Source organism: Cyprinus carpio, chromosome A10 (genome assembly GCF_018340385.1).
Source record: "Cyprinus carpio isolate SPL01 chromosome A10, ASM1834038v1, whole genome shotgun sequence".
NCBI classification, from domain to species: Eukaryota; Metazoa; Chordata; class Actinopteri; order Cypriniformes; family Cyprinidae; genus Cyprinus; species Cyprinus carpio.
In genome coordinates, this window is record NC_056581.1 from 11,355,419 (window position 1) to 11,382,817 (window position 27,399).

Sequence of the window (27,399 nt, forward strand, 5' to 3'; positions counted from 1 at the left end):
CTGCATCCCAGTTTTGTGTGTGTGTGTTTAGGGAGAATGTGTAAGTGTATGTGTTCATGTATTAGGCAGACTCTTGCTTATCCATGAGTGAAGAGACTCGTGCTTTCTCTCTGTCTACGTCAATGCTCGTAGCACGAGAGCAGTACTCCTGCTGTGAGAGGAATGTCTCCTATAGTGAGGAACCCCGACTGTTTTAATCCAATGCTCTGCCACTGTAAGGTTGCGTGCCATGACAACACCTTGTCGCTGATGTTCGGATGTAAGGTAGGCATCCATCATCAGTGCTGTTCTACAGGAAATAGCGATTTGATTTTTTTTTTTTTTTTTTGTTTTAAGATTATGCATTAGCCCTTTTGCAAGCTCTAGAAATGCTGTTGTTTAGCCGGGTTAGGAAATATGTCAGTGGTGTGACACTCAACATTTACTTCTCATGTTGGTTATTGGGCTGCAGTTGATCCATGATATATTGAAATGTTTGCACTGCATGGATGATTTGTTTTAAGTTAAGATTTAATGAGTTTCAAGTGATTTATGGGATATACAACTCTTTTTTTTCTTTGCAGCATTTATACAGTAAATCATCTGTAAACCCCTGTAATGTCACTTGGATCAAGATGTTAATACCAGGGCAAATGTTGTTTTCAGCTGGCGTGCTTTACTTGTTTGTTTGCTATCATGTACGATCCTTCATTCAGAGCCAATAAGTCCAGACGGCAGAGGCAGTCTGCAGCACAGCATGCTAATAAGATGATTCAGCTCTGTAAGTAAAATGAATTGCAGCTGCAGAGGGAATTCTGTCACTTGTGTTTGACTGTATGATGTCACTCAATTGGGTTTATTTATAACTCATGGAAACGTGCAGATTAGTGTATTTAATTTGGTGTGAAGTGTTTTAAAGGAGTAAAAAAAAAAACTCTTAGAATGGACTGAGTAGCTTAACTTTGGCTATGTATACGCTGCAGATAAATGCAATTCTATAATATGATTCAAATCCAGTGTTGGGGGTAACGCATTATAAGTAACGCGAGTTACGTAATCAGATTACTTTTTTCAAGTAATTAGTAAACTAACGCATTACTTTTTAATTTACAAGAAAATATCTGAATTACTTTTTCAAAAAAGTAATTCCAGTTACTTTGTTTTCCCATAAATTGACTGACAAGTCTCCTATCCCCATATTGGGAAAAATCAGAGGCGTTGTGTGCTGTGTGAACATGATGTAGTTCTAGACTAAATGTGAATGTGCATTAATTCATTCCACTCACAAAAAAAAAAAAAAAAATCATCAAAATGAATTAAAACAGTGAAATGCAAACTCAGAGTATGACACAAACCTGCAATAATGAAATGTTAAATAACACAAATGTATCTAATCCCATTTTATTAACTAATGTCTTTGCTGCTGACCTTTGATGATCCAGTTCAACCATACTAATAAGCAAAAATGACTTTAGATAAACTAACAATTGTGCTTCATTGTTTTTTTTTATTGCTGAAGAGTGTTGAACCTTCTTCTCCTGTGTTCTACTGTACAGACATGAATTTACTTTTCCTTCAGCCTGAGGTTTGTTCATTACACTTTTTGGTGTGAAAGGGCTTTTATATTTGCTATAAATTGAAAGTCTCATATTAAAAAACAATCAAGTCCTGCTCATATTTAAAAAGTAACGGGAAAGTAACGAAAAAGTAATGTAACGCATTACTTTCCATAATAAGTAACTAAGTAACGTAATTAGTTACTTTTTTAGGGAGTAACACAATATTGTAATGCATTACTTTTAAAAGTAACTTTCCACAACACTGCTCAAATCATACTCAAAATAATATTCAATTGTTATAAATGGCTCAAATATGTTAAAATTTGGTACATATTTAAGTGTACAACTGTTAAAAGTTCAAATGCAGTGCCAATTTTTCAAATATGTAAAATAAAGTGCGACCAAGTATTATTTAGTATTATTAGATATATAAAACAGTTATAAGTTATAAAACCATTAATTCTGTTGTTTGTGTTGTTGTTGTTGTTTTTATTGATGTTTATTATTATTTGTGATACCTCAATAAATATAATCTATATAATATTCATTATTATAGCATTAATATTGCCTGTATTAATTTTTTTTTTATGTAAAAGATTTGATTTTCCTTGTCCTAGTGGCACAGTGGAAACTTAAATCAGAATGTGCCGTAAGTTTTAAAGCCACTGATCTATGGTCTGTCTGAATGTAAGAGTAATAGGGAGAAAGAGAGAGAGAGAGATGGAAAGGGGGGAGAGTAGGGATTAGTTTTTGCAGTGTAAGCAGTGGCATGTCTTTGCTGCTTTAATTGACCCAGATTTATGCTGTTTAAATCTTTACAGTAAACGTAAGAGCATTATTATTTAATATTTGACCAGAGGTGTTAGTGTAAGGGTTTGGCTTAAATCTGAGGTCCCTTCAGCATTCAGAATCATTCTGAGTTATGCAAATACCATCACAAGATGTACGTTTCTGTAGTCTCCTTGTGACATGCTTATTTCTCACCATCAGCCAGCTATTCCCATTCCTGGACATATTTGGATTGGCTCACAACCAGATGTGGTTAAAATGAGCATAGACATAGTCTGTTTTCAATGTCATAGTTTTAATCTGTCGTTTGCTTGTTTGTGAATCTGATATTCAACCTTCCACTGAGTGATTTGAAAGTTTAAGTTATGTTTTTTGATTCAAAGTTACAGATATGTGTATGCAGTAACTCATCATGGTGTTCCAAACCTGACTTTTGGCTTCTTCAAAACACTAAATGTAATTCTGGAGTTATAAGGAAGGTTCACACTGTTCACTTCTATACAGTGAAACAGATTGGGGACCAGAGGTTGCAAAACTGCAAAAAAGTAATACAAATGTGGTACATTTAATATATGCACTGTATTCCAAGTCTTCTGATGTTATACCACTTCATTTTGTGAGGAACAGACTAAAATTAGTTAATATTCATTGCAAACTTGCTTTAAAAATCCTGCTTCACATGGTCACCATTTACTTTCATTGTATTGAAAAGAGCAGCTTGAACACTCTGCTATAAATAATTTTAATGGACTAATGTTGTTTATTTTTGTTCTGCAAAAGAAACTCACATAGGCTTCAGGGGACTTGAGGGTGAATAAATGACATAATTATTATTATATTTTGTTTTTCTCTCTTTGACTCAAGACTCTTTAGTAATGTAAAATAAAATTGTTGTTTCTCTGTGTAGATCATCTCAGCTTGTAGAATAAATTGTTTTTATTTAGTTTGTTTGTTTTATAAAGTGATTATTATGTGTCAGTAAAAATACAGTATTTTACTCTGGCTTAAAATCTAGTCCTGCATTTTCTCAGTAACTGAGGAGGTAGAAGTGGGAGCGTCTTGCCAGCTGTTGTTAACCCTTTCTTCTTCTGCAGGCTGAATGAATCCCATGAGCTGACAATGTCAAGCTCTGGGTTTATTAGGCCACGGAAAAGGGGTCAGTGCACACAATCGTGAGGAGATTCCACACAATCCAGCACAGAGCCTTTAGCCATGCCACCTCATATTCCCATCTTCTCTCATCTCAGAGAGACAGAGAGAGCGGGAAGTGAGGAAGGAGCCTTTAGCACAGTGGCACGTGAACAAGCTAGATCCACATAGTGTGTTGGAAAAATGCACAGCCTGTTCCCAAATACATTAATGCACCATACACAAACACATCTGTCCTCATACAAACATATTCATTTTTAAAATCTTCAAGCTCCTGTGCTATAGACCGTGCTAGTAGCCGTCTGGCAAGTTATCATGCTGCATATGTCAGATTAAAAATGATATATTGCGATATATCAGTTATTGTAGTGTTATATTTGACACTTGTGTGTGGTTTGAGACAGCTTACCACCACATTTAACACATCAAATATACTACACATCACAGACTGTAGCAGTTAGCATGTTAGCCTGATGCGTTTTTAATAGCCCAGTGTAACACAGGCTTTACCATTTTATGTGTTTGTTTTAAAGGTGCCATATAATGCATTGAAACAATATTTAAAATTATTCTCTGATGTCCTCAGAGTGTGTATGTGAAGTTTTATCTCAAAATACCCCACAGATAATTTTTTATAGATTGTTGAAATTGCCACTTTTAGGGTATGAGCCAAAATGCGCTGTTTTTTGAGCTTCAAGAGCTCATGCTCGCGGGCATACCACCGGTGTTATGGTTTAACTGGTGATGACCGTGTAACTGATCCTCACATTGCTTCAAAATGCAATTTTTAACTACCACATTCCTATTTACGATCATTCTGGTAGCACGTGAAGGCATCATTAGTGAAAACAGGCAGAGACAATGGTAGCTTTAGCAACATTAGCTATACAGAGAGCCAAGAACCTCTATTGGAAAACAAAATATGACACTTACTTTGTCTGGAGTCTGGACGTTTGCACACAAACATTTTTTCAGAAGCAATCTTTGCACAACTCCAGCACTGAACTGACCCTAGTTTGTGAGGCAGTCTGGCGTAAAATGCTAGCACAAACGTATAGGACTTTTTAGTTTTTTTTCCAGAACATTTCCTTCGAAAATGAAATTTAACCACCGTGTCCTCAGCGGTCTATGGAAAGTGAAAGTGACGTGACATATAGCCAAGTATGGTGACCCATACTCAGAATTCGTGCTCTGCATTTAACCCATCCAAAGTGCACACACACAGCAGTGAACACACACATACACCGTGAACACACACCCGGAGCAGTGGCCAGCTATTTATGCTGCGGCACCCGGGGAGCAGTTGGGGGTTCGGTGCCTTGCTCAAGGGCACCTCAGTCATGAGACTCGAAGCCACAACCTTAGGGTTAGGAGTCAAACTCTTTAACCATTAGGCCACAACTTACCCTTCTATGGAGACTCCTATGTTCGTTTTGTGCATCCCAACACACGACACTTTTAATTGCTCTTTGGCGCTGACATTGTATCTCCGGGAGCTACAGCAAGACAACAGTAATGGCGGACCGCTGCTTCTCACTCAGGGCTGTGTATATGCTAATAGAGCAGAGAGTGTCACAAATGGGCGGGACTTTCCCCAACTATGATGTCATAGTAGTGAGAAATCTGGAAATGCTAGTGTGGAGAGACTGATTATGATTTATTTGGATTATAAAACAATGAGTGGGTGGATTTTTACCATTATAGGCTGGTTGTTTTCACACACTGTAGCCACACAACTGTGTTCAAACACCTTATAAAAGTGATTTTTGCATTCTGTGGCAGCTTTAAATTTTACAGTGCTGATGTAGAGAGTGGTACTAAGGTAAACAGTGTGAAACTATGCAGTTTTAAAAAAAACTGCAATAGTCAACCATCATAAACTAAACCCAAATTACAACACAATTAAAAAAAAACTAATTTGCTTTATTTTTTGGTGGGTTTGAGAGAAAAATTAAAATGGTAAATGTTAACTGCAGTAACTAGAAGACTATTCTTTTTTTATTAGAAAATATATGATAGTTTTTGCTTTTGGAAGTTTCAGGTGATTTAAAGTATAAAGGGGCTCTGATAAGTGTAAGTTCTACTGTGTATGTTTATGCTTTTGTTTTACAGATCTACACATGTAACTAGGTTAGAGTCAGTACTCTCAGCAAAATAGCAGTGGTCCATTTACTGCATTGTGACCAGTGACCTGACTGTTATATGTTAGTAGAGTATCGTACTAAAGCATCATTAATGAACTGTCTCATACATTGCCGCTGTAGTGATTCTGTCAGAAGCACACACACACATACACATACTCACAATGTGGCATTCTGTGCTGCCATTACTAAGGCTGATACAGTATTTCTCTGATGTTTCAGAATCCATGAAAATACTGTTTCAATATTCACTTAAAAAAATATCATGGGTCTTTTAAAAACTGAAGGGAATTAAGCACAGCAGTCAAATTATTTCTTTTCTTACAAATCTTCCAATGGTGGTTGTAGGAATTCTGGGTGATCTTCTGAAGATATATTTACATTATCCTATTTACACCGCTACATTTTCATAATTACGACTGGAGAAAATCTGGATTTTGTTTGAGTTGAGAAACTGTGTGTGAATTTAAAAAGACAATGAAGGTAACGGTCATAGTTAAAGTTAAGTCATTTTGAATGATAATTGTATAATTTAGGTGTCACTAGCCGTCACTATGGATTATTTTGCTAATCGAGTAATCAGGTGATTAGTTTGATGATTGTTTGAGTAATCTGATTTTTTATTTATTTATTTATTGTATTAAGTAATAATTAACAATTGGCATTTTTGAAAACTTCATTTATAGTGGCAAAGAGACTTAATTAATGTCTAATTTACACTACCTTATGAATGCTGGATGTTTTTTGTTAGTAAATTGTCTAATGTAATTTTTAGCCAATTGCTTAACATGGGTAAATTGTAGTCAAGGTTTGTTTATGTATGTATTTATTTATTTGTTTAATACTCAAATTTAATTGAGTACTCATGACAGCCCTAGTGTAGTGAACATTTAGTGCAGTGTGAACAATTGCTAATCATCTTGTTGGTCTCTATACAGGCAGAAAAACAAGAAATTCTAAATGACAGGAAGGACACAGAAGCATAGTGTATGTTGTGATGATTTGTGGTGACTTTACCCTCTGCTCTTCCTTGGTTTTAATGAAACCTGTTCAGTCCCATCACTATCACTACAGCCTGTTGTCACTGTGTATCCACCGAGGAGAGAGAACTTGCATCTTTATTTTCAGTTTTGTTTATCATTTCTTCCTTGTTCCATTCCCCTCTTTATCTGGCTGGCAAATATTTTCTAATTTTTCCTTTAAGAAAAATTCCAAGTGGTTCCAAGTCTGTAATCTTCAAACGGCGTGATGAATGTCCTCAGTGGTCTGTAATTGGGGAAGAGACTTTCAGAGTGAAAATCTTGTCCAAGTCACAGTCAGTTAATAAAGCTCAAAACGCCAGATATTAAAGAAATTATGCATTTCATACTGAGGAGAAATTTTGCACAAAAAGTTTAAAGATCCTGCTGAAAAGACAACTAGCTGTTTTTTTTTTTTAAACAGCAAAACACAATATATGCTTGTCTTTTCCACAAATCCAAAGGTTGAAAATCATGAGAGGTCACAGATAGCCTAAATATAGTGTGGCTGGTGTTTCTGGATTGAATCTGTGAGTGTGCATTTTATACAGAAGATATTTCCCTACCATTCGCTGTTATGGAGTACGAGAGCTGCTATTAGCCCGGGCTGGGTAATTACAGGTAATAACAGTGTAGAAAGAACAAGTCAGGGGTGACAAGAGATGCTTACAGTATTTGGAAGAGGGAGACAATAGCAGCTTTTAAAGAAAGGTTAGACGGTTACACAACCTGCTAACGTGTGGGAACTCTGGGGACGACCTTTTCTCACCCACCTGTCATTACTTTACATTAACTTCATTTATCTCTGCCTTTGCATACAATTATACAGCTGCTTGTGTGCAGCATGTAGTACAATGGCAGTAAAAATAGTGAGTGTTCTTAACTTATTGGCGACTGATCCAAAACCTCATGAGCTGCCTTGGAAGTACAGTACATATGCAGCTTTTCATAAATAGCAGTGTTATGCATAGCAAACTCACAGTTTTTTTTTTCTTTAATAGAATGTCATTAACATGTTGCTAAGCTAATAATTTGACACTCACCACAAATATTATGTGAAAATTACTGTCAATATTATTCATATGGACATCAAAATGAAGGGTTTCATGTCTCAGTTCTTGCATTGCATTTATACTCTTCGTAGTGAGTTTATAGTGGTTCATGTTTTTTGTGCTATGTGTGTATTCTTAGCACAACTTTCATGCTGTTATTCTGATCTCTTGTGACTTGCTCCCTCAGATGAACCGTCTCACATATGTCAGCTATTAGACTGCCAGCTGACAGTCCGCATGGCAGTCTGCAGCTCACAATCCCAGATTCATGGATAGCGTGCTGTTGGGTAAATTATGACCCAAGAATGCTCTACACCTTTGATCAGTCTCTCAGAGAACCTTCATCAAACATCCACTTTGTGCAGCATTTTAAAACTATTTAGAAATATAAAGGCAATTCTAAAAGGAAGTGTCATAAGTTATGTCATGTTGGTCAGATGTATGCCGTGGACGAGCGCTTTGTAAAATTATTGGATGGATGGTTGATTCAGCTGCGGGCGCCGCCTTCTGGCGATACACGGCAATTCATTCACGCGCAACTCTCATAGTGCATTATAGATATTCTGTAGTCGTTGAGCATACATCAGTTGTACACTTGTTATTGCTGTGCATTGTGGTATTGAATGGGTGTGCTCGATAATGTCCACTAAGGTTTCGGCCACCAAATAGTGCCCCATTTAAAGGTATAGGGAGCAATTTCGGAGACAGGGAGTGACTTGCTGCCACCTACTGCCAGTTTTATTTTTATTTTTAAAATATAATTTCAGTTATTTAAATCATTTAATATTTTTGTATTCAAAATGTTATATTTAAAATATTAATCTCAACATGAATTTATACATTTAATTGCGCTCATGCCACCTCTCAGTCTCATTAAATGTCTGTAAATATACCTACATCCACTTTTGTGTTCTTCTGTGCTACCTCTGTAGTGCAAATTAATTTTGTTAATACTGATTTTATTTGATCTGTAAATTATTCTGCTTATTCTGTTGTTTTAATTAGAAATTTTGAAAAATGTATATATAAATATAAGCTTATAAATATACACATTTGAATTTAACATAAAATATGACATACTTTCAGTAAAATTAGAAAAAATGCCATTGCAAAGTTTAAAAAATGCAACTGTAAGTCACTTTAAGTAGTCAAATATCATCTCATTATGGGAAGTTCTCTCTTAAGTTCTAGACAGAAATTCTAAAACTCTTCTATACAGTTTCTCTGAGGATTATGGTAATGAGAAATACTGTAACTCTCAGTGCATAATGCTAGTCAGTGAGGTGTAGGATAATTACTCTGTGCTGTGCATGAAGTCATATCATCAGAGAGAATTAAAGCCCTCACGTTCTCTGAAGGTGGGCTCATGCAGCCTAAGCTCCTAAAATATGATTAGACTCTAGACTTTCAAACTTTTTGATTGCAGAAATGGTAATTATGGCTCCCTGCTGCCTCCATACTCACAACTAATGTATTTACTTTTTTACTAATGTATTAAGTTATTTTACATTACATTTGTGCATTTGGTGGATACTTTTATTCAAAGCGAGTTGCTGCATTCAAGATTGTATCAGACATAGTATCAGTTACATGCATTCCCTGGGAACTGACAATTGGCAATGCTAGCACCATCTACTGTTTGAGATAACTGAATGAAGGCTCCACTGATTAAGTCATTAATTAATTTCATTTGTTTCATTTGCCATCTAAAAGCAGGCTTATGGAGGCTGATGCTTCCAAATTGAGATAAGATTGTTGGCTTTCAAACTTTAAATGTGTAGTAAATTGCAGTTTGTTCAATCTTTGTGTATCTCTCTCTCTCTCTCTGTGTGTGTGTGTGTGTGTGTGTATGCATGACACGTCAGGTTGTACTTTTTTGTTGGTCGAGGCTTCTTCCCTTTTATTTGTATTGTTTAATTTGTGTGAGGCTGGTGAATGACCTACACTACTTTTCAAAAGGTTTTTTATTTTATTTTAAGAAATTAACACTTTTATTCAGCGAAGACGCATTAAATTGATCAAAAGTAAATGAATTTATAATGTCATAAAAGATTTCAATTTAAATTTTCTGGAGAAAAAGACTTAAGTAATGATTGCTGAAAATTCATCTTTGCCATCAAAGGCAAAAATTACATTTAAAATATATCAAAATAAAAAATACCAGTTGATTTTACTGTGTTTTTGATCAAATAATGCATCTTTGGTGAGCATAAGAAAGTTCTTATAAAAAAATCAAAACCTTACCTTTTAAATTGTAGTGTATGTACAATGATTTAAATGATTCAGCTTAACTGACTGTGATTGGTTGTTCACAGTTGGGCTCCTGTGTGTGTATTTACAGAACAGGCCTCCTGCAGTACAGGGCTCCCAGCCCCAAAGCCACTCTCCAGCATGTATGAACCCAGCCCTGATGAGCTCCCCTTGGGTGAGACAGAAAAACAGGGGCCTCGCCATAACAAATCTACTCTGTTTGTCAAGAACTGATGCGTTGCACTTTGTTGCATCTTCATTTTACACATTTTCACTGTTGTTTAAAAAAAAATAATCAAATGATAAAATAGATGACCATCCTGCTTTGATTGCATGCAGAGCAAACTATTTAAAATGTCTCTCTCTCTTGATCAGAGCATGTCAGCAGTAGTGCTTTGCTTTAATTCCATGTGCATGCGGTTGCTCACAGAAAGTATTAAACTTCACCATGCATCATGATTTCAGTCATTCTCAGTTCTTCAAATAATGATTTATTGGCTTGTTCATCTCACAGGGCACAGAACTCATTGGCTGAAAGTCATTACGTTGTTGCATTTTGCTCTGCAGTGGATTGTGGGTTTTCTTTCTGCCCTTTCTCCTTTAGTTTTCTCTGCTTTCCTTTGTATGCCCATCTCTTCTTTTTCTTTTCACACATATAGTACCGGTATCAGGATGAAGATTCCCCTTCTCCGGAACATGGCTTCCCGCGGCTCACCAATGAAGTCCGAGCTCCGGAGCTGGTGCACGTATCGGAGAAAAACCTCTCAGAAATAGAGAATGTGCATGGCTACGTTTCCCACTCTCACATTTCACCACTTAAGGTAAGTCACCCTTTCTCGTAACACGATGGCCCTCCTGACATTGCTGTCTTTCTTCTCCTCTCTTTTTTCATTCTGTGTGTTGGTCTGGTTGCCTCTACAAGTGTCCTGTTTTCCATGTCATGCTTTCATTCCTCATTCATTTACTAATTTAAAAAAAACTAAAGAAATCATTTTTATTTTATTTGTTTTTTAATGTCTTTATTGGAAAGAGTATGACTTGTAATGCAGACATTGATTAAAGACTGTAGGTTATGGATTAGTCTTCATTATAGTTCTAGAACTGTGCTAAGCTGTGCTGTTGTGATAGGAATTCTCAACACTAGATGGTGCTCAGTTTTTAGTTTAAAAGCAGGCTGATTGTGGGTGCATTATAGTAGACCACTTTGACTGTGGCAGTAGGTAGGTTATTTTATGCTGTGTTTGTCAGACGCAGTAAAATCATCAAAAATAATTATTTAACAAATATTTATGTTTGAGACATTCCACCTTTTAAATCCTAGTACAATTACAGAATTTATGTATTTATTGATTGATTGATTGAATTTGAAAGATGAATTTGGGGTCAGTAAGATTTATAAGATACAGTATAATATTTATATGATACATTAAAAACAGCAATATTGTAAAATATTACAAATTTAACCTTTATATATATATATATATATATATATATATATATATATATATATATATATATATATATATATATATATATATATATACAGTACAACATGATGGTTCAGTATGTACCTCGGTTTTGACGTCACGGTTCGGTATGGTTTCGGTACAGCATTAAACAGTGGTTTACTGAACAAATAGCTCTTTCTTTAAGACATCACTAACAGGTAAAGTAAAATATGATGAGTGAATAGTCTAATATTTAGCAAAATGCTCATCTCTAGACTTTATTTCGCTAGTGAACTAATAAACTGTGTACACTGAGGTAAACTAAATGCCATGTGACATTTTGTTTACAAGCTGTTTTACTGACGTATTCCGCGTTTGAAGCACTGATTGAGTGATTACTTGAGATGTTCATTCATGTTTATTTCGTGTGAAAACTAGTAGTAAAGAGAAAGGGATGATCAAACTCACTTGCGCTGGAAGTTTTCAATGAAGTTCCACTCGTGCAGTGGTTAAAACAATGCTATTTTTATTTGACTGATTTGTAAGAACTGAAGCCTCTGTTTTATCATATGTAATACCCTTGAGTACTATTGAATCCAAACTTTTTAAGAGCAGCAAATGTATAAGGCCATTAAATATAATCAAATTCAAGCATCAAGCATGCTTTTGTTGTACGATCGTATACATTATATTATAAAGGTCTTCCGAATGTTAGAACCGTCCAGGCTTGGGTATTAAAACTATATTGACTTTATATAATGTGGCTGGAAATTTTAATTAGGAAACTGAATGATTAATCATACAAAGAAACATGGGGGCAAGAATCTCCCAGAACTTCTTATAAAGTTCTTTGCTAAACACATTTATTGTTAGGGAGGTTCTGTTTAAATTATTTAATTAGAAATAACTTACTGACCCCAAACCTTTAAACAATGGTGTATGTTTTTGGTAAATAAAACTAAATAATTTATTCATTATTTTATTAATAAATTATTGTTAAATTAAATGAATGTATACAATTAAATAAATTAATTTAAATGTAAAAAATATTTTACTGCAATGAGAAATGAATATCAATTCAATGGATACTTGATAATGTTACATTAAACATGGATTATTGAATAGTTTGTAAATAAATAATGTTTTTTTGCCTATTTGTGGATTTTCTAAAGTGTGTTGTATTCAAGTGGCAGATACAAAACATATCTATTTATTAACAGCTTTTGTTGCTGTTTTTCTGTGATCAGATATGTCCCTGCTGGAGACATGCTCTCAGCCACAGAGACATTAACAGTCTGTGCCTCATCTAATTGTCTGCAGATGATTCAAAAGCTCTGTGCTTTTATATGATCTGAGGGAGTGTATTATTTAATTGCAGAGTGTATAGACCTGTCTAAAGCATTAGGCTCATCAGAATTCTGCACTGTCATCTCTTCTGCAGACAGTGTTTTAAGACCTCAGTCTTTCTATTTTGCCAACAGCCATTTTCTCCCCCAGTCACACAACAACCTCTATCCTACATATGTGATTTCTCAGAGCAAACTCTCATCGACACTCAGGTGCAGAATGTCAGTAGGACTAAAAAAAATCTGCACTGACCTACTCCTCTCACTACCTGTTCCACAAAGCAAGGTGAAAACACTGTCACACACAAGACATATTCTTACATGCTTCCTGCGCTATTTTTAAGTGATTGCTTTATTTACACATTTATCAGACAGATGTCTTTAGTCACTATGATGCATCTCATTGTTTTTTCAGCATCTTACGCAATGAGTGTAGAATTTAAGATGCCGTGTCGGGTTAAATGTAGTTCAACTTTTCATCTTGAGATCCCTGCATTCTGTTCAGTTCCTCTCTGTCTAGCTGTTTATGAAAGCAAGAGCACACTCTGTGTGACAGCCTCAGATTGCTTTTACCATTTGTGTGCAGCCAGGGTCGGAAGGTTGTCTTAGGGGGTCAGAGCAAAATAACCTTGAAATCAAAGCCTCATCCTGCCATCTTTTGTTTTCCTTCCCCTCCTTACGTCCTCTCATGGTTCATGCAGTATGTCTGCTTTTTCATCGTCTTTCATCCTGTCTCCTCAGCCTCTCTCTTCCCTCTCTGAGTGCAGCCGATTGCTGGTGACGCTGTTTTGTATTTTCTCGCCTGCAGCCTGCGCTGGTTACCCGGTTTGATCTAACATACCCGGGGGTGACCGCAGCAAACTACCTGGCAAGTTTGTGATCTTTATTGAATGTGTCTATTTTTCCCCGTTGTTTTCTTGTTGTTGATGTGGTGGTTTTTGTTGTTGTGGTTCATCCGTGCTCAGGAACATTACGTCTGTGCCAATGTTCCGACACTGTGTGACATCCGCATGAAATTCTTCAGAGGGTCTAAATAACAGACTGCTGGGTCTTCAACCAGAACCTCCCTTTGAAGAAACCCATTTGTGCAGTGAAATCACATTTATTTTCTCCAAAATATGGTTGACACAAGTGTAATCAATTTATGTTATGTTCATCTTTTTGACTATTTTACTCGTGATGCTTGTTTTTGAGTGAATATGTCACTCAGTGTGATTGCTGCTGATATTTTGATGATGTCTATTGCAGATGAGGTACATAGACCATTGGGAGAAATCTTTGTTGGTTTCTGTTAGTGTGTGTGTGTGTGTGTGTGTGTGTGTGTGTGTGTGTGCATCTCTGAAAGATCTACCAGTTCTCGCAATAACACAAAAGTAAATCACAGGCACACAAAAGTAAATACACACACACTTCAACCATCCTCTCGGCCTCTTCAGTCTGTCAGTTGTGCTAATGCTATGGCCTCAGTAGACCATCACCATGACAGCCCATCCTCTCCATGTCTCCCTGCTCACGCCAGGGACGCTCCACCGAAGATTAGCTAACAGCTTCAACGTGTAGATCTGTCACACCTCAGGACTGAATGAGGTACAAGTTAATCCTGAAATAAACAAAAATGCAAGCAAGCATAGCTTCATCAGTTGCTGTTGAGAAGCTAGATTATGCAGACTGTGTTTCTGTAGGAGGCATATGTTGTGGTCACACTAGTCTATAGATATGCAAAATTATAATATTATTTTTTAATTATTTTAATTATTTGTAATTAAAAAAAATTATTTGTATTACTTTAAATACTCTTATTATTTAATATTATATTAATATGAAATGTTATTTTAAAAATAAATATTTTTAAATGTATATAATGCCATATTGTATATTTAAATAAATCTGCATTTATTAGTTTTTTTTTATTATTTAATATCATATTTATAATAATAATATTAAAGCGGTGGTAAATCAGCTGTTTTCAAAGGCTTGATTGTGTTTATGGGGTGCACTGTAATGTGTTAATGCTTAAAACATTATTTTCCACATATTTTACCTTAATTCTATACGGCTATTTCCATTCTCCTAAAAAAGGGCTGTTGACTTCCTTGTTCTCTGAAGATATATAGTATGACCACACCACACGCCTCAGATGGCACACATTCATGAATAGTTTAAAGAATTTTTACACAAAATATCCTTGAGCAAATCTGTATATTCATATGTACATGTTGACCAGATGACTCATTCCTGTCCAAGTGAGCAGTTTTTGGCCGGAATATGTCGAGGACAAGACTTTGTATAGATGGTCAAAAGTCTCTCTACATGAGACTAATAGAAGCTCTCAGTCTGGATGCACTCTATATTCAATAGCCAAACTTGTTGATTAAATCCCTATCGACTTTCTCTGCATGTATATTCTAGCCTTGTCATCCCCTCATGGCTTGAAGAGAGTGAGTGTGGGACCATTATGCCAAGAGGTGAGTGAGAAATGTAACACTATTATGCTCTCTGAATCACTGCAGGGCTAGACATGGTGAATCAGCTTGCACACCTGTCACCTGCTTTCAAACCATGTCCTCCTACTGAAAAGCTGCTTTAACACAAAGCAATAATTGTATGGCTGCGTAAGACGGTTGTCTCAGAAGCTTGACAGTCGGATGACAGGATATTGATCCTCAAGTCACATTATTGAATAACGTAACAAGCAGAAAGGACATGCACTTTCTAGATGAGATATTAGCCATCCACCAGTCAAGCAAACATCTGTGGTTTTAATGAGCAGAGATCAGCAGGGGTGAGGCATGATATTTATTAGTGGAATCAGTGTGATTTGAGAGCTCTTTTCTTCCTGAGAGAGCGCATCTCAGAAAAGTAGTGAGAGACAGCAAAGGCTTAGGGTTAATGGTGATTGTTTGGTTATCTCTGCTCCCTGGTGAAATTATTACTTCAGAGTCAGGGCTCTGTATGTGCCCAGGTCGGAGTGAAAGACCAGGCTTGATTGTCTGGGAGATGAGCCTTGGATGGAATTAGAGATCAGGCAATTACCTTGAAAAGAAAGAAAAGAGGAGGGGAGGAGGTGGAAGGCGAGGAGAAGAACTAAAAAAAAGGAAAGGAGAGTTGTGAGGAGACCTAAATACATTAATTAATCACAAATTTGTTACTGCTAAATCCATATCAAAATAATTTAGCACAGCTGCCAACAGGAAGAAATATGTTAAAGTATTAACTTATTATTTAGCATACTTTTTTAAACTCATTAAACATTGTCACGTAAAGTGTAACTTAGTGTGGTCACATAAGCAAAAAAAAGGTCTATTGTTAATATTGTAGTGATGTATGGAGCACAGCTTAATTAGAAGTGTTGTTTTAGTATTATTTATATACTATTATAGTATTTATTAATATTTCGAAATTCACTTTTAGTTTTACATTTTCAGAATTCATTTGAGTTTGTTTTAGTTTTTGCTTTTGTCCGTTTTAATTGATTATTGTTCAAGTGTCTATTCATTTGTATTTATTTGAGTTTATATTATTTTAGGCAATTTCTGATTTTCAACTTTTCTATTTTTTTCATGTAATATTTATATTTAATTTCAGCATTATTTCAATGAATGAAAATTAGTTTTAGTTTTAGTTAACAATAACAACACTGCACAGAAGTCACACAAAAGTTTGTTTGGTCAATGCAGCAAATTTGCTTGACCAACTTAAAATTATTGTAAAATCTGTGTGTGGAACTCTTTCGCCCTCACATGAAATTCCAGATCGTGTGGATTCCTATTGAAATGATTTTGCATGCAAAAATTAGCTGAACAACAGTAAATGTGACCACAACTTTAGGCCAGTAAACCACCCAGAACTGCCTCAGATCACCTTAGCACCTACATACAGTAGTGATGCCATACCACTCACAACAGTTGCCTCTGTTCATTATGAGGCGTGCTATTTTGTCACGTAAGGCTGGGCAAAAAAATACAATTTTCGATCAATTTTTTTTTTTAAATGACATCGATTCAATATCGATTCTCAAAAGCTGCGAATCGATCTTTTCCGGTATTTATTTCAGCAAACATTTAAAAGAAGATCTGATTAATGTGAATCTTTTCATTAGTCTTCTCCAGTAGATGTCACCCTCTTATTTACCTTGCGCAATGTTACAACAGAAAGCCTGTCAGTCATTCAGTGTTTATCATGGCGGAGATACTGCTGACAAGAACCAAGAAGAAAGCATTATGTGCGATTTGCAATGCTCAGGTAAAATTCGGTAGTAATACTACAAATCTGTAGAAGCATTTGACATCACACGTAAAGGCGCCATAATTTCCGCAATGAATGAATGAATGAAAACTGGTTTGTTTACACAAGCACGGACAACGCTCGCAGTGTTTTTAGTCTCTGTCATCTCATTATGATGATATGAATACACAAATTTCATCCCCAGCAGCTCTAAAAATCACTTCATTAGCATTTTACCATTTAATTTTACAAAACTACCATCATATCACATACACAGAAGCTGCAAGTTCCTCATGGCAACCCGTCAAAACAAAAGTTTAGTTTAACATGAAGAAATTGTCAAACATATATTACTATTTAGCGGTCTTAAGACTCATTGTAACAACAATGCTATTACTACTACTAATAAATATGAATAAATCTTTATTTTTAAAGGAATAATCACATTTGTTTTCTTTTAATTTTTAACAGTAAACCTCTGTTGTGCAAAAATAAAAGAGTTTTTCTTTTGATTAGGATAAATTAAATTGTTTTATGCCTCTATCTGATTGCCAGAAAAAAATAAGAAGAACATTTTATATGGCCCTATTATTGTTTTAAAAACCTGTGGCTCTTAATTTAAAAAAAAAAAAAAGTTTAAAATACAGGCCTGTGGCTCTTAATTTCTTTTTATATATTCACCATTTGTAAAATGATGTTTACTGTTATTTTTTTTAGAAATATCAATAGCATTTGTATTAAAACTATATTCACTGAATGTAATCTTAATTTTCCCAGCGCATGTAACAAAGTCAAGGAGTTTGAATTTGTATCATTAGCATACTAATTGTTTTCAGGTCTTCTCATTTTTGTCACATCACTTTAACTAAAGCGCTTATGTCTACCTAGAACCATGAGCTTAATGAAATTGGCTCCAGGGTTTTTTTTGTTTTTTTTTAAGTGATGAACTCATTAGTTTGTTCATAGACTTTGTGTTTTGAAGGGGTTTTAGGAGTCAGGACTCTCAGAGAGAAAAAGAGTGTTTGGAGAGTTACAGGGGCCAGCTATGTTTTTTAAGTGATGTGGAGAGTAAACTGTCCTTGTCAGTGGTTTTGTTTTGCCATTGAGGGATTTCTTTACATGAACTGTCACTTAGAGACCATAGTTGCTCATGAGAAGCACTTTACTTTTTGCTTATTGTCAACAGCTACTTACGAAGGTGAGTGTGTAATATCTGCACCACTATCAAAATGGTATTGCAATTTGTTTCTGAATAATCTAATCTGCAGTGTAAAAGATCTATCTTGTTATATTTATGATTTAAAAAACTGCCTGAAATTCACTGTATAAAACATGGTAATGTGGTGATAATGTTTCAGGTGTTACGGGATGGTGTAGTTGTGGCTGTATATTTTACAACTTATGCCAATCTAAATGTAGTGATAAACATGAAATAATAATGCTAGTGGTACAACAGAAAACCACATGATGAATCAGATTTCATTGTAAGTGGTCTGTATATAAAACACAGCCAATACTCATATATATAGACTGTGCACAGGATCAGACACACACACACAATGACAAAACACCATCACTAAAATAATGCAATAAACATTAACTAAATAACATGAAATACAACACAAAACACCTCAATGTACATTACTAATAATACAAATTGGAAAAGCAAAGGTATTTTGACTTCTGGGAATGCTCTTTTACATTTTTTTTTTTTTTTTTTTAACATAAATTATACAATAGTTTATAGATGTACTTGCAAAAACCTAATAAGCTAATCTACAAATGGCTGAGCTAATAACTGTTTCTGCATATTAAACCTGGAGAGGAGAAAGTATTTTAACACTGACAAAAGTACTTCCTCTAAAGTGTCACTGTCCTTGAAATAGCATTCAGTCGAAATGTCATTGTTATACAGTTTGATATTTGAGAGATTTGCACCAGGTCTAAAGCAATTAGAATCCTTGACATGCACTACTTCTACCTGCAATGATGATCCCAGTCCTCGGCTGGCTGTCAAGCATAGTTTTTTTTTTTTTTTTTTTTTTTTGAGAATATTAGAGCTTTTTGGTCAGCTGTGGATTAAAGACTCACTTCTGTTAAAGTGATAGTTTTCCCACAAAAATAATATTTTGTGAATTATATCAAGAAGAAACTGAATCAAAGTGAGAATATTTACAGGAATCTTTAAAGCGTTCATTTTACAGATCAACAGATGCTGACATATAAATCATGTAAACACACTTAACATCTGTTGAATTGGAAAATTACATGAGAGAGTAGTGAGACGCTTCCAGAGATTTAGAGAACAGCTAGGAGAGAGTCACATGTGTTACCCATCTGTTTCTGGTGGTTTACTTGCTTCATTGTATAACCTTAATTTTATATTAGAACCTGATGCTGCTATTAAATACCTGTTTTATGTTTTTTTTTAGTTAAATATGTCAGCAAAGTCAATATTGGAGCATTTTAGTTCATGCTTGAAAAAAAAAAAGATGTACTTAAACGTAGGGCTGGGTATCGAGTACGATACTTTTTAGGCACCAAGCGAATTGCCTCGATGCAATCGAGTATAGAATGCCTCGTCGTTTGGTACCAAATTTCGATACCTAAGGGGTTAATCTCATCAACGTCAGTGAGCCAATAAGTCTGCAGCACTAGGTGTGTTCGACTAAAAGCAGCACGGCACAGATCAATCAGTGTTTGCCGGCGCAACATCGTGATGTCTATCAGCCATCGGCAATGGACGATGGCATCGTTTATCAGCCCAACCCTAATCTGTCAATAAAGTTACATATTTAACCAGTGAGAAGGTGCATTGTTAAAGCAAAGGCATCTTGTTGTTCCTTAGCTTTTCCTCACAGATGCTGAGGAAGGTCATTCTTAACCAAAGCAAACACAGTGATATGAATATTAAACTGCAAATCCTTAATTGCAGATTACAGAGACTGGGGATTATAAAAGTGAAAATATCTAGGCATCCCGATCAGTCCTCACAGACTGTTTGAAATGCATGCTTCAAGCAAAAAAATTTTGGCTTTAAGCTTTTGGTTTTGAAAATAGGTTTTACCGTTTACCATTAAATTTGGTTTTTAATGGTGATGAAATATCTCTTGGGCCAAATCACCAATGAAAAGGAAATATTTTGAACTTGACTGTCTATTTTACACCATGTGACTATATTTATTAGTTTTTGTCTTAGTTATAGCAAATCCCGGCATTGATGTTTTATAGATAGGACACATGTAATCGTGTCCTCCTTTCTTAAAATCTGTCATTTTAAAGTCCATGAATGCAGTCAGATCCTAGCAGTTGCCTGGTAACAGATGTGCCTGACTGCAATGTTTTTAATAATCAGACCCACGCTTGGGCCCGACCTTGTTATTGTGTGCTTGTCTGTGTGTATGTGTGTGTGTGTGTGTGTGTGTGTGTGTGTGTGTGTGTGACCTTCACCCTGTATCTCTAATGAGTGTAAGTAGCTCTAACAGGGTTATGCTGCACTGCAAGTGCTAAACAACAGAGAGAATGTGAAGTGGGTTTTACTGACAGGGTTTCAGAGACCTCCAGGACCCGACGCCCATGTTTATGCTGTTTTTTGCTCAACTCATTATATGGCTGCTCTCTGTGTCATCATTTTTTAAATAAAAATGAAACTCAAGAGATTGGAGCTTGGTTTTTCAGAGTAAGGGCTGCTTGTCTGTATTTGTTGATCACATGCAGGGGCGTACTATAATGACTTTTAGAAATGACTAAATTTGTTCTGATCATTTAAAGAGGTTTGTTTTTCCTGACCTCGTTGAAAAAATAAATAAATAAAAAGCTAGCCATATAAAACAGACTTTACAGTCAAGCATCTGGTTGCTTTAACAGTGGGCTAAATAAAAGTGCAAACAGTAAAATGCAATCCCACTATGGCTAAGGCTACCTACTAATGTCCTCCTTTTTTTAGAAAATCATTTTTATACTGTAATATAAAAAATATTTTATGAATTTATGAATAATAACACATAATTTATGAATATTCATGAACTAGACTGTTCCTGTCATAGTTTGTGCACTGGGCCGCTGACGCTGCTTTTAAGAGAAGAAAAGTTGTCTTGGGCAAAATTATGCAAATGTATTTATTTTTTATTTATTTATTTTTAGTTATTTATTTTTGTTTTGTATAGCGATTTTCACAATACAAATCATTGCGAAGTATTATTAGAAAATATTATATTCTAATAATATTACCAAGGGGAAACATGTATATTGAAAATAGCAGAGGACCTGGGACAGATCCTTTTGGCACTCCATACTTTACTGTTGATAATTGAGATGACTCCCTGCTTAAATAAACAAAGTGGTAGCGATCGGACAGGTAGGATCTAAACCATCTTAAAGCCTGCCTTTGAATACCCGTATAGTTTTGTAATTGATATATGAGTATGTCATGATCTATGGTATTGAATGCAGCACTAAGATAAAGTAAAACTAGCAATAAGATGCAGCCTTGGTCTGACGCATGAAGCAAGTCATTTGTAATTTTAACAAGTGCAGTTTCTGTGCTATGGTGGGGCCTGAAATTCTTCATAGAGATAATTTTTTGTAGAAAGGAGCACAATTGAGCAGCCACAATTTTTTCTAAAATTTTAAACATTAATGGAAGATTTGAAATGGGTCTGTAATTTACCAGTTCATTAGGATCTAGTTGTGGTTTCTTAATAAGAGGCTTAATAACACCAGCTTGAATGGTTTTGGGATGTGACCTAAAGATAACGACGAGTTAATAATATTGAGAAGTGGTTCTTCTGCTACAGGTAACAACTCTTTCTGTAATTTAGTGGGTACAAGATTTAATAAACATGTTGTTGGTTTAGATGCAGTGATAAGTTTATTTAGCTCTTCCTGTCCTATAGTTGTAATGCACTGCAGTTTTCTTCAGGTGTGATGAATGAAGCTGAAGTATTAGATGCTGTAGAATGCTGTTCTGATGTTATCAGTGAAGAAATTATTAATATTAAATTGTGAGGGAATATTTTGATTGGGTGGCTTCTGGTTATTTGTTAATCTAGCCACTACCTCCTTTAGTGGACTTTGCTATCCTAGGTACTATCAAAAGTCCAGCGTTTTGTGACCTTAGGGAGCTTGATGGATTGTAGCGTGGTAGAAGACTAGTTAGATATGCAGGAGATAAACCATTAAGGGCCTTATAGGTAAGTAATAATATTTTGTAAATGATACAGAACTTAATAGGTAGCCAGTGCAGAGACTGTAAGATTGGGGTAATATGATCATATTTTCTTAAACTGGTAAGGACTCTACCCGCTGCATTTTGGACTACCTGTAGCTTGTTCATTGAAGATGCAGGACAACTACCTAGCAGTGCGTTACAATAGTCCAGTCTAGAGGTCATGAATGCATGAACTAGCTTTTCTGCATCAGAAACAAGTAACATGTTTCGTAGCTTGGCAATGTTTCTAAGATGGAAGAATGTTGTTTTTGTAACATGGGAAATATGATTTTCAAAAGACAAGTTGCTGTCTAATATAACACCCAGATTTTTGACTTTAGAGGAAGTAACAGTACATCCGTCTAGTTGCAAATTGTAATCTATGAGATTCTGTGTAATGTTTTTGGGTCCAATAAGTAATATCTCTGTCTTATCTAAATTTAATAGGAGAAAATTATTGGTCATCCAATTTTTTACATTTTAAACATACTCCGTTAGCTTAGATAATTTAGAAGTTTCATCTGGTCTTGTTGAGATATATAGTTGAGTATCATCAGCATAACAGTGGAAACCAATCCCGCATTTTCTAATAATATTACCAAGGGGCAACATTTATATTGAAAATAGCAGAGGACCTAGGACAGATCCTTGTGGCACTCCATATTTTACTGGTGATGAATGAGATGACTCCCCATTTAAATAAACAATCTGAATCTGTCTTTTGTGATTGGAACAATAGTTCTTCCTGGACGATAACGTGGAGCCATATAGTTAATATCAGTAATATGCAGCATGCACGATACAAGGAAATGGTAAGTAACATCACTTTGAGGTACGATATCTATATCAGTAAGATTGATTCCATGCGATATAATTAAATCTAGCGTATGATTAAAATGATGAGTGGGCCTGGTCATATTTTGCTTGACTCCAAGAGTTTATTAGGTCAGTAAACACAAGTCCTAATGCATCATTTTTATTATCAACATGAATGTTAAAATCTCAGACAATTAGTGCTTTATCAACAATTACCAATAGGTCTGAGAGGAAATCTGCAAATTCTTTTAGGAAATCTGTATACGGCCCTGGTGGTCTAGTCAGAGCAAGAGATACAATATATTTATTTTGCATATCTGACAGTGTAACATTTAGCAGAAATATTTCAAATGAGTTAAACCTGTATCCTGTTTTCTGAATAACATTGAGAATATCACTATATATTGTTGCAACACTGCCGCCACGACCAGTCTCACATCCCTCACAAAAAAAAAACAAACTTTGAAAAATATAATTACATGTTACAGGTCCTTCTCAAAAAATTAGCATATTGTGAAAAAGTTCATTATTTTCCATAATGTAATGATAAAAATTAAACTTTCATATATTTTAGATTCATTGCACACCAACTGAAATATTTCAGGTCTTTTATTGTTTTAATACTGGTGCTTTTGGCATACAGCTCATGAAAACCCAAAATTCCTATCTCAAAAAAATTAGCATATCATGAAAAGGTTCTCTAAACGAGCTATTAACCTAATCATCTGAATCAACTAATTAACTCTAAACACCTGCAAAAGATTCCTGAGGCTTTTAAAAACTCCCAGCCTGGTTCATTACTCAAAACCGCAATCATGGGTAAGACTGCCGACCAGAAGGCCATCATTGACACCCTCAAGCGAGAGGGTAAGACACAGAAAGAAATTTCTGAACGAATAGGCTGTTCCCAGAGTGCTGTATCAAGGCACCTCAGTGGGAAGTCTGTGGGAAGGAAAAAGTGTGGCAAAAAACACCTGCACAACGAGAAGAGGTGACCGGACCCTGAGGAAGATTGTGGAGAAGGACCGATTCCAGACCTTGGGGGACCTGCAGAAGCAGTGGACTGAGTCTGGAGTAGAAACATCCAGAGCCACCGTGCACAGGCGTGTGCCTTTGAACCAGAAACAGCGGCAGAAGCGCCTGACCTGGGCTACAGAGAAGCAGCACTGGATTGTTGCTCAGTGGTCCAAAGTACTTTTTTCGGATGAAAGGAAATTTTGCATGTCATTCGGAAATCAAGGTGCCAGAGTCTGGAGGAAGACTGGGGAGAAGGAAATGCCAAAATGCCTGTCCAGTGTCAAGTACCCACAGTCAGTGATGGTCTGGGGTGCCATGTCAGCTGCTGGTGTTGGTCCACTGTGTTTTATCAAGGGCAGGGTCAATGCAGCTAGCTATCAGGAGATTTTGGAGCACTTCATGCTTCCATCTGCTGAAAAGCTTTATGGAGATGAAGATTGCGTTTTTCAGCACGACCTGGCACCTGCTCACAGTGCCAAAACCACTGGTAAATGGTTTACTGACCATGGTATTACTGTGCTCAATTGCCCTGCCAACTCTCCTGACCTGAACCCCATAGAGAATCTGTGGGATATTGTGAAGAGAAAGTTGAGAGACGCAAGACGCAACACTCTGGATGAGCTTAAGGCCGCTATCGAAGCATCCTGGGCCTCCATAACACCACAGCAGTGCCACAGGCTGATTGCCTCCATGCCATGCCGCACTGAAGCAGTCATTTCTGCAAAAGGATTCCCGACCAAGTATTGAGTGCATAACTGAACATTATTATATGAAGGTTGACCTTTTTTTGTATTAAAAACACTTTTCTTTTATTGGTGGATGAAATATGCTAATTTTTTGAGATAGGAATTTTGGGTTTTCATGAGCTGTATGCCAAAATCATCAGTATTAAAACAATAAAAGACCTGAAATATTTCAGTTGGTGTGCAATGAATCTAAAATATATGAAAGTTTAATTTTTATCATTACATTATGGAAAATAATGAACTTTTTCACAATATGCTAATTTTTTGAGAAGGACCTGTACATAAGCATGTTAGAAAATATGCTTACCATGGCTACATGAAAAATACAGTAAAAACAATAATATTGAGAAATATTTTTACAGTCTAAAATAATTTGAAATATTTGAGCACAAAATCAGCATATGATTCTTAATGGATCATGTGGATCTAAAGACTGGAGTAATGTAAATGCAGCTTTGCCATCACAGGAATAAACCACATTTTAAATATTAAAATGGACAGTTCTTTTAAATTGTAATAATATATCACAATATTACCGTTTTTGATCAAATAAACTAAGCTTTGGTGAGCATAAGAGATTTTCAAAAAACATTTTAAAATGATAATTTTTCCAAAATTCTGACAGGTTGTGTGTGTGTGTGTGTGTCATGTGTCTAGTATAATTATAGAACTAGATGTGTGATACAATGCAGACATACATTTCAGATGGATTCATTAAAAATCTATGTGTTATATATTATATGTTATAAATTTAAGATTATAACACTTGATGTTCTGTTTTTTTTAACCAAACTGTGTGAATGAAATCATACATGCAGCTGTATTCTCCTGCTGTATAAACACAGCCACTTTTCATCATTTTCATTTTGTCCTGATCACATTTCACAGTTTGGGTGAAAAAAAAGAAAAGAAAAGTGGACTGTAGGTCCTAATCACTTTCTGTCCTCAACCTTCTGTATTTATCTGACTCAATAGGTCTTATCTACTTCATTCCCTGCTGCTTTGCACCACTCTGCTGTTACACTTCCTGATTTGTGTCAGAGTGTCTTAAGTACCAACTGCCTTTAATCTCCCAGAGTGCACCTGGAAACTCAAGTTTAGTTCCATCAGTGCACACCTCACAGCTTTGTTAGAGAGAGAAATGTATTCCCTGAAAAGCATACAGTGCACTTAAAACTATTTCCTAGCTGCATTTAACAGCAAGTCACTGGTAGTTTAAACAGAACACACACATTTTCCCATTGGTTTCAGGTGATTGCTGGTGCAGTGGTGATATAACTCAGTTTTAGTGCACTTTAAAGCAGCTCAGTCACTGGCAGAGAGAGAGAGAGAAAGTGCGCTATCGGGTCACATTGAGACATATCATTTGTGTAAGGTAGACGATAGCATTGCAGCACCATGGAGAGCTCCATGTGCGCATACGTGTTGGCATCTTAAAGTGACTTCCCAGTGCTTCATCCAACCTAACAGGACACAATAACATGCTGCAATTAACACCCCAAATTACCCACCACAGGCTGGAAACCAAGAGAGAGGCAGCCAGAAGGAGAAGACAGTGAAAACTGGAAGGGAGGGCAATGGAGGTTTCATTTCAAGCAGAATCCATTACACAGTAAGGCCTCCAGAGAAATTGATTTGCTATTAGAGGGTAAATGCATATGGCAGGCATTGGGAGATTTCCTGAAAGGGGCAGAGTCCGAGCCCTCATGCCATGCTCCTCTACAATTCCTTGATGGAACTGCCATCCGCAAAATTGTGTCTAATTTGATGTTGATTTTTCAGCATGCACTGAATAAAAGTGTACCTTCTGCTCTTCCATTTCTGATGGCTCAAAGACAATTTAAAGAGAAACAACTCATTCAAGGCTCTTAGCCTCATGCTTTCCACCTGTTTCCTGTTAACATTTTCAGAGGGAAGCAGAATTAAGGCCCTCTTACATGTTTTATGAATTTTTGCCAGTGGGGCGACAACACAGCCAAATCCTGATGCTGTGTTGTGCAGAGGTCAAGTGTTTGACTTTTCAAATTGTAGAAATTACTAGACATTGGTATGTAAGATTTTAAGGCAAGATTGCCAAGGTTGCTATATTTATTTGATAAAAAAATACAGTAAAATAGTAACATTGTGAAATATTCCTACTATGTATAATTTAACCATTTTCTATTTTAAATTTTTGTTTCTTTGCTGACAAAGCTGAATTTTTAGCATCCAATACTTCAGACTCAAGATCACATATGTGATCCTTCAGAAATCATCACTCATTCCTATTTCTATCCATTGCTTTTTCCTTTCAGATTAAGTCCTTGCAGTTGCTTCCTTAGATGCAAGATTAGATGCAAATCGAGACGGTAATATAGGCAGGACAGTGGGTTTTAGGGACCTGCTGGAGCCCAAGCTACATATCACTTTGATGTGGTCCCCTGTCAGATCCTCTGCCCTTTACGTGGGCCAGGAATCTGCCCTCCCCACTGTATGTTCCTCATGCATACCAACACATCCCACCTGTGATTGCATGCTATCATCATTCCACTGTTCATTCATTCACAGGTCCTGACTGATGTCATCATTTATTGTAGAATGCGATTTATTCAGGAAATGATAGTTTTGTGGAAAAGTGGGTGTGGTCTCTCTATGACACTTTGTTAGAAAGGAGGA

General features: G+C 35.9%; 1 protein-coding gene across 4 annotated transcripts in view; it reads left to right on the forward strand.

Annotated features, from left to right (window-relative positions):
• Positions 1–27,399, forward strand: part of LOC109097198 (disks large homolog 2-like) — a 206,903-nt gene that overhangs the window by 76,217 nt on the left and 103,287 nt on the right. For all 4 annotated transcript variants that reach the window (XR_006161001.1, XM_042765209.1, XM_042765210.1 and 1 more), the window contains exons 6-8: positions 10,030–10,113; positions 10,598–10,759; positions 13,541–13,600. Coding sequence is in view for 3 of the 4 variants with exons in the window: in XM_042765209.1 (XP_042621143.1) it covers positions 10,030–10,113; positions 10,598–10,759; positions 13,541–13,600 (306 nt within the window). In the remaining variant the exon portion in view is untranslated. The remainder of the gene's footprint in view (positions 1–10,029; positions 10,114–10,597; positions 10,760–13,540; positions 13,601–27,399) is intronic.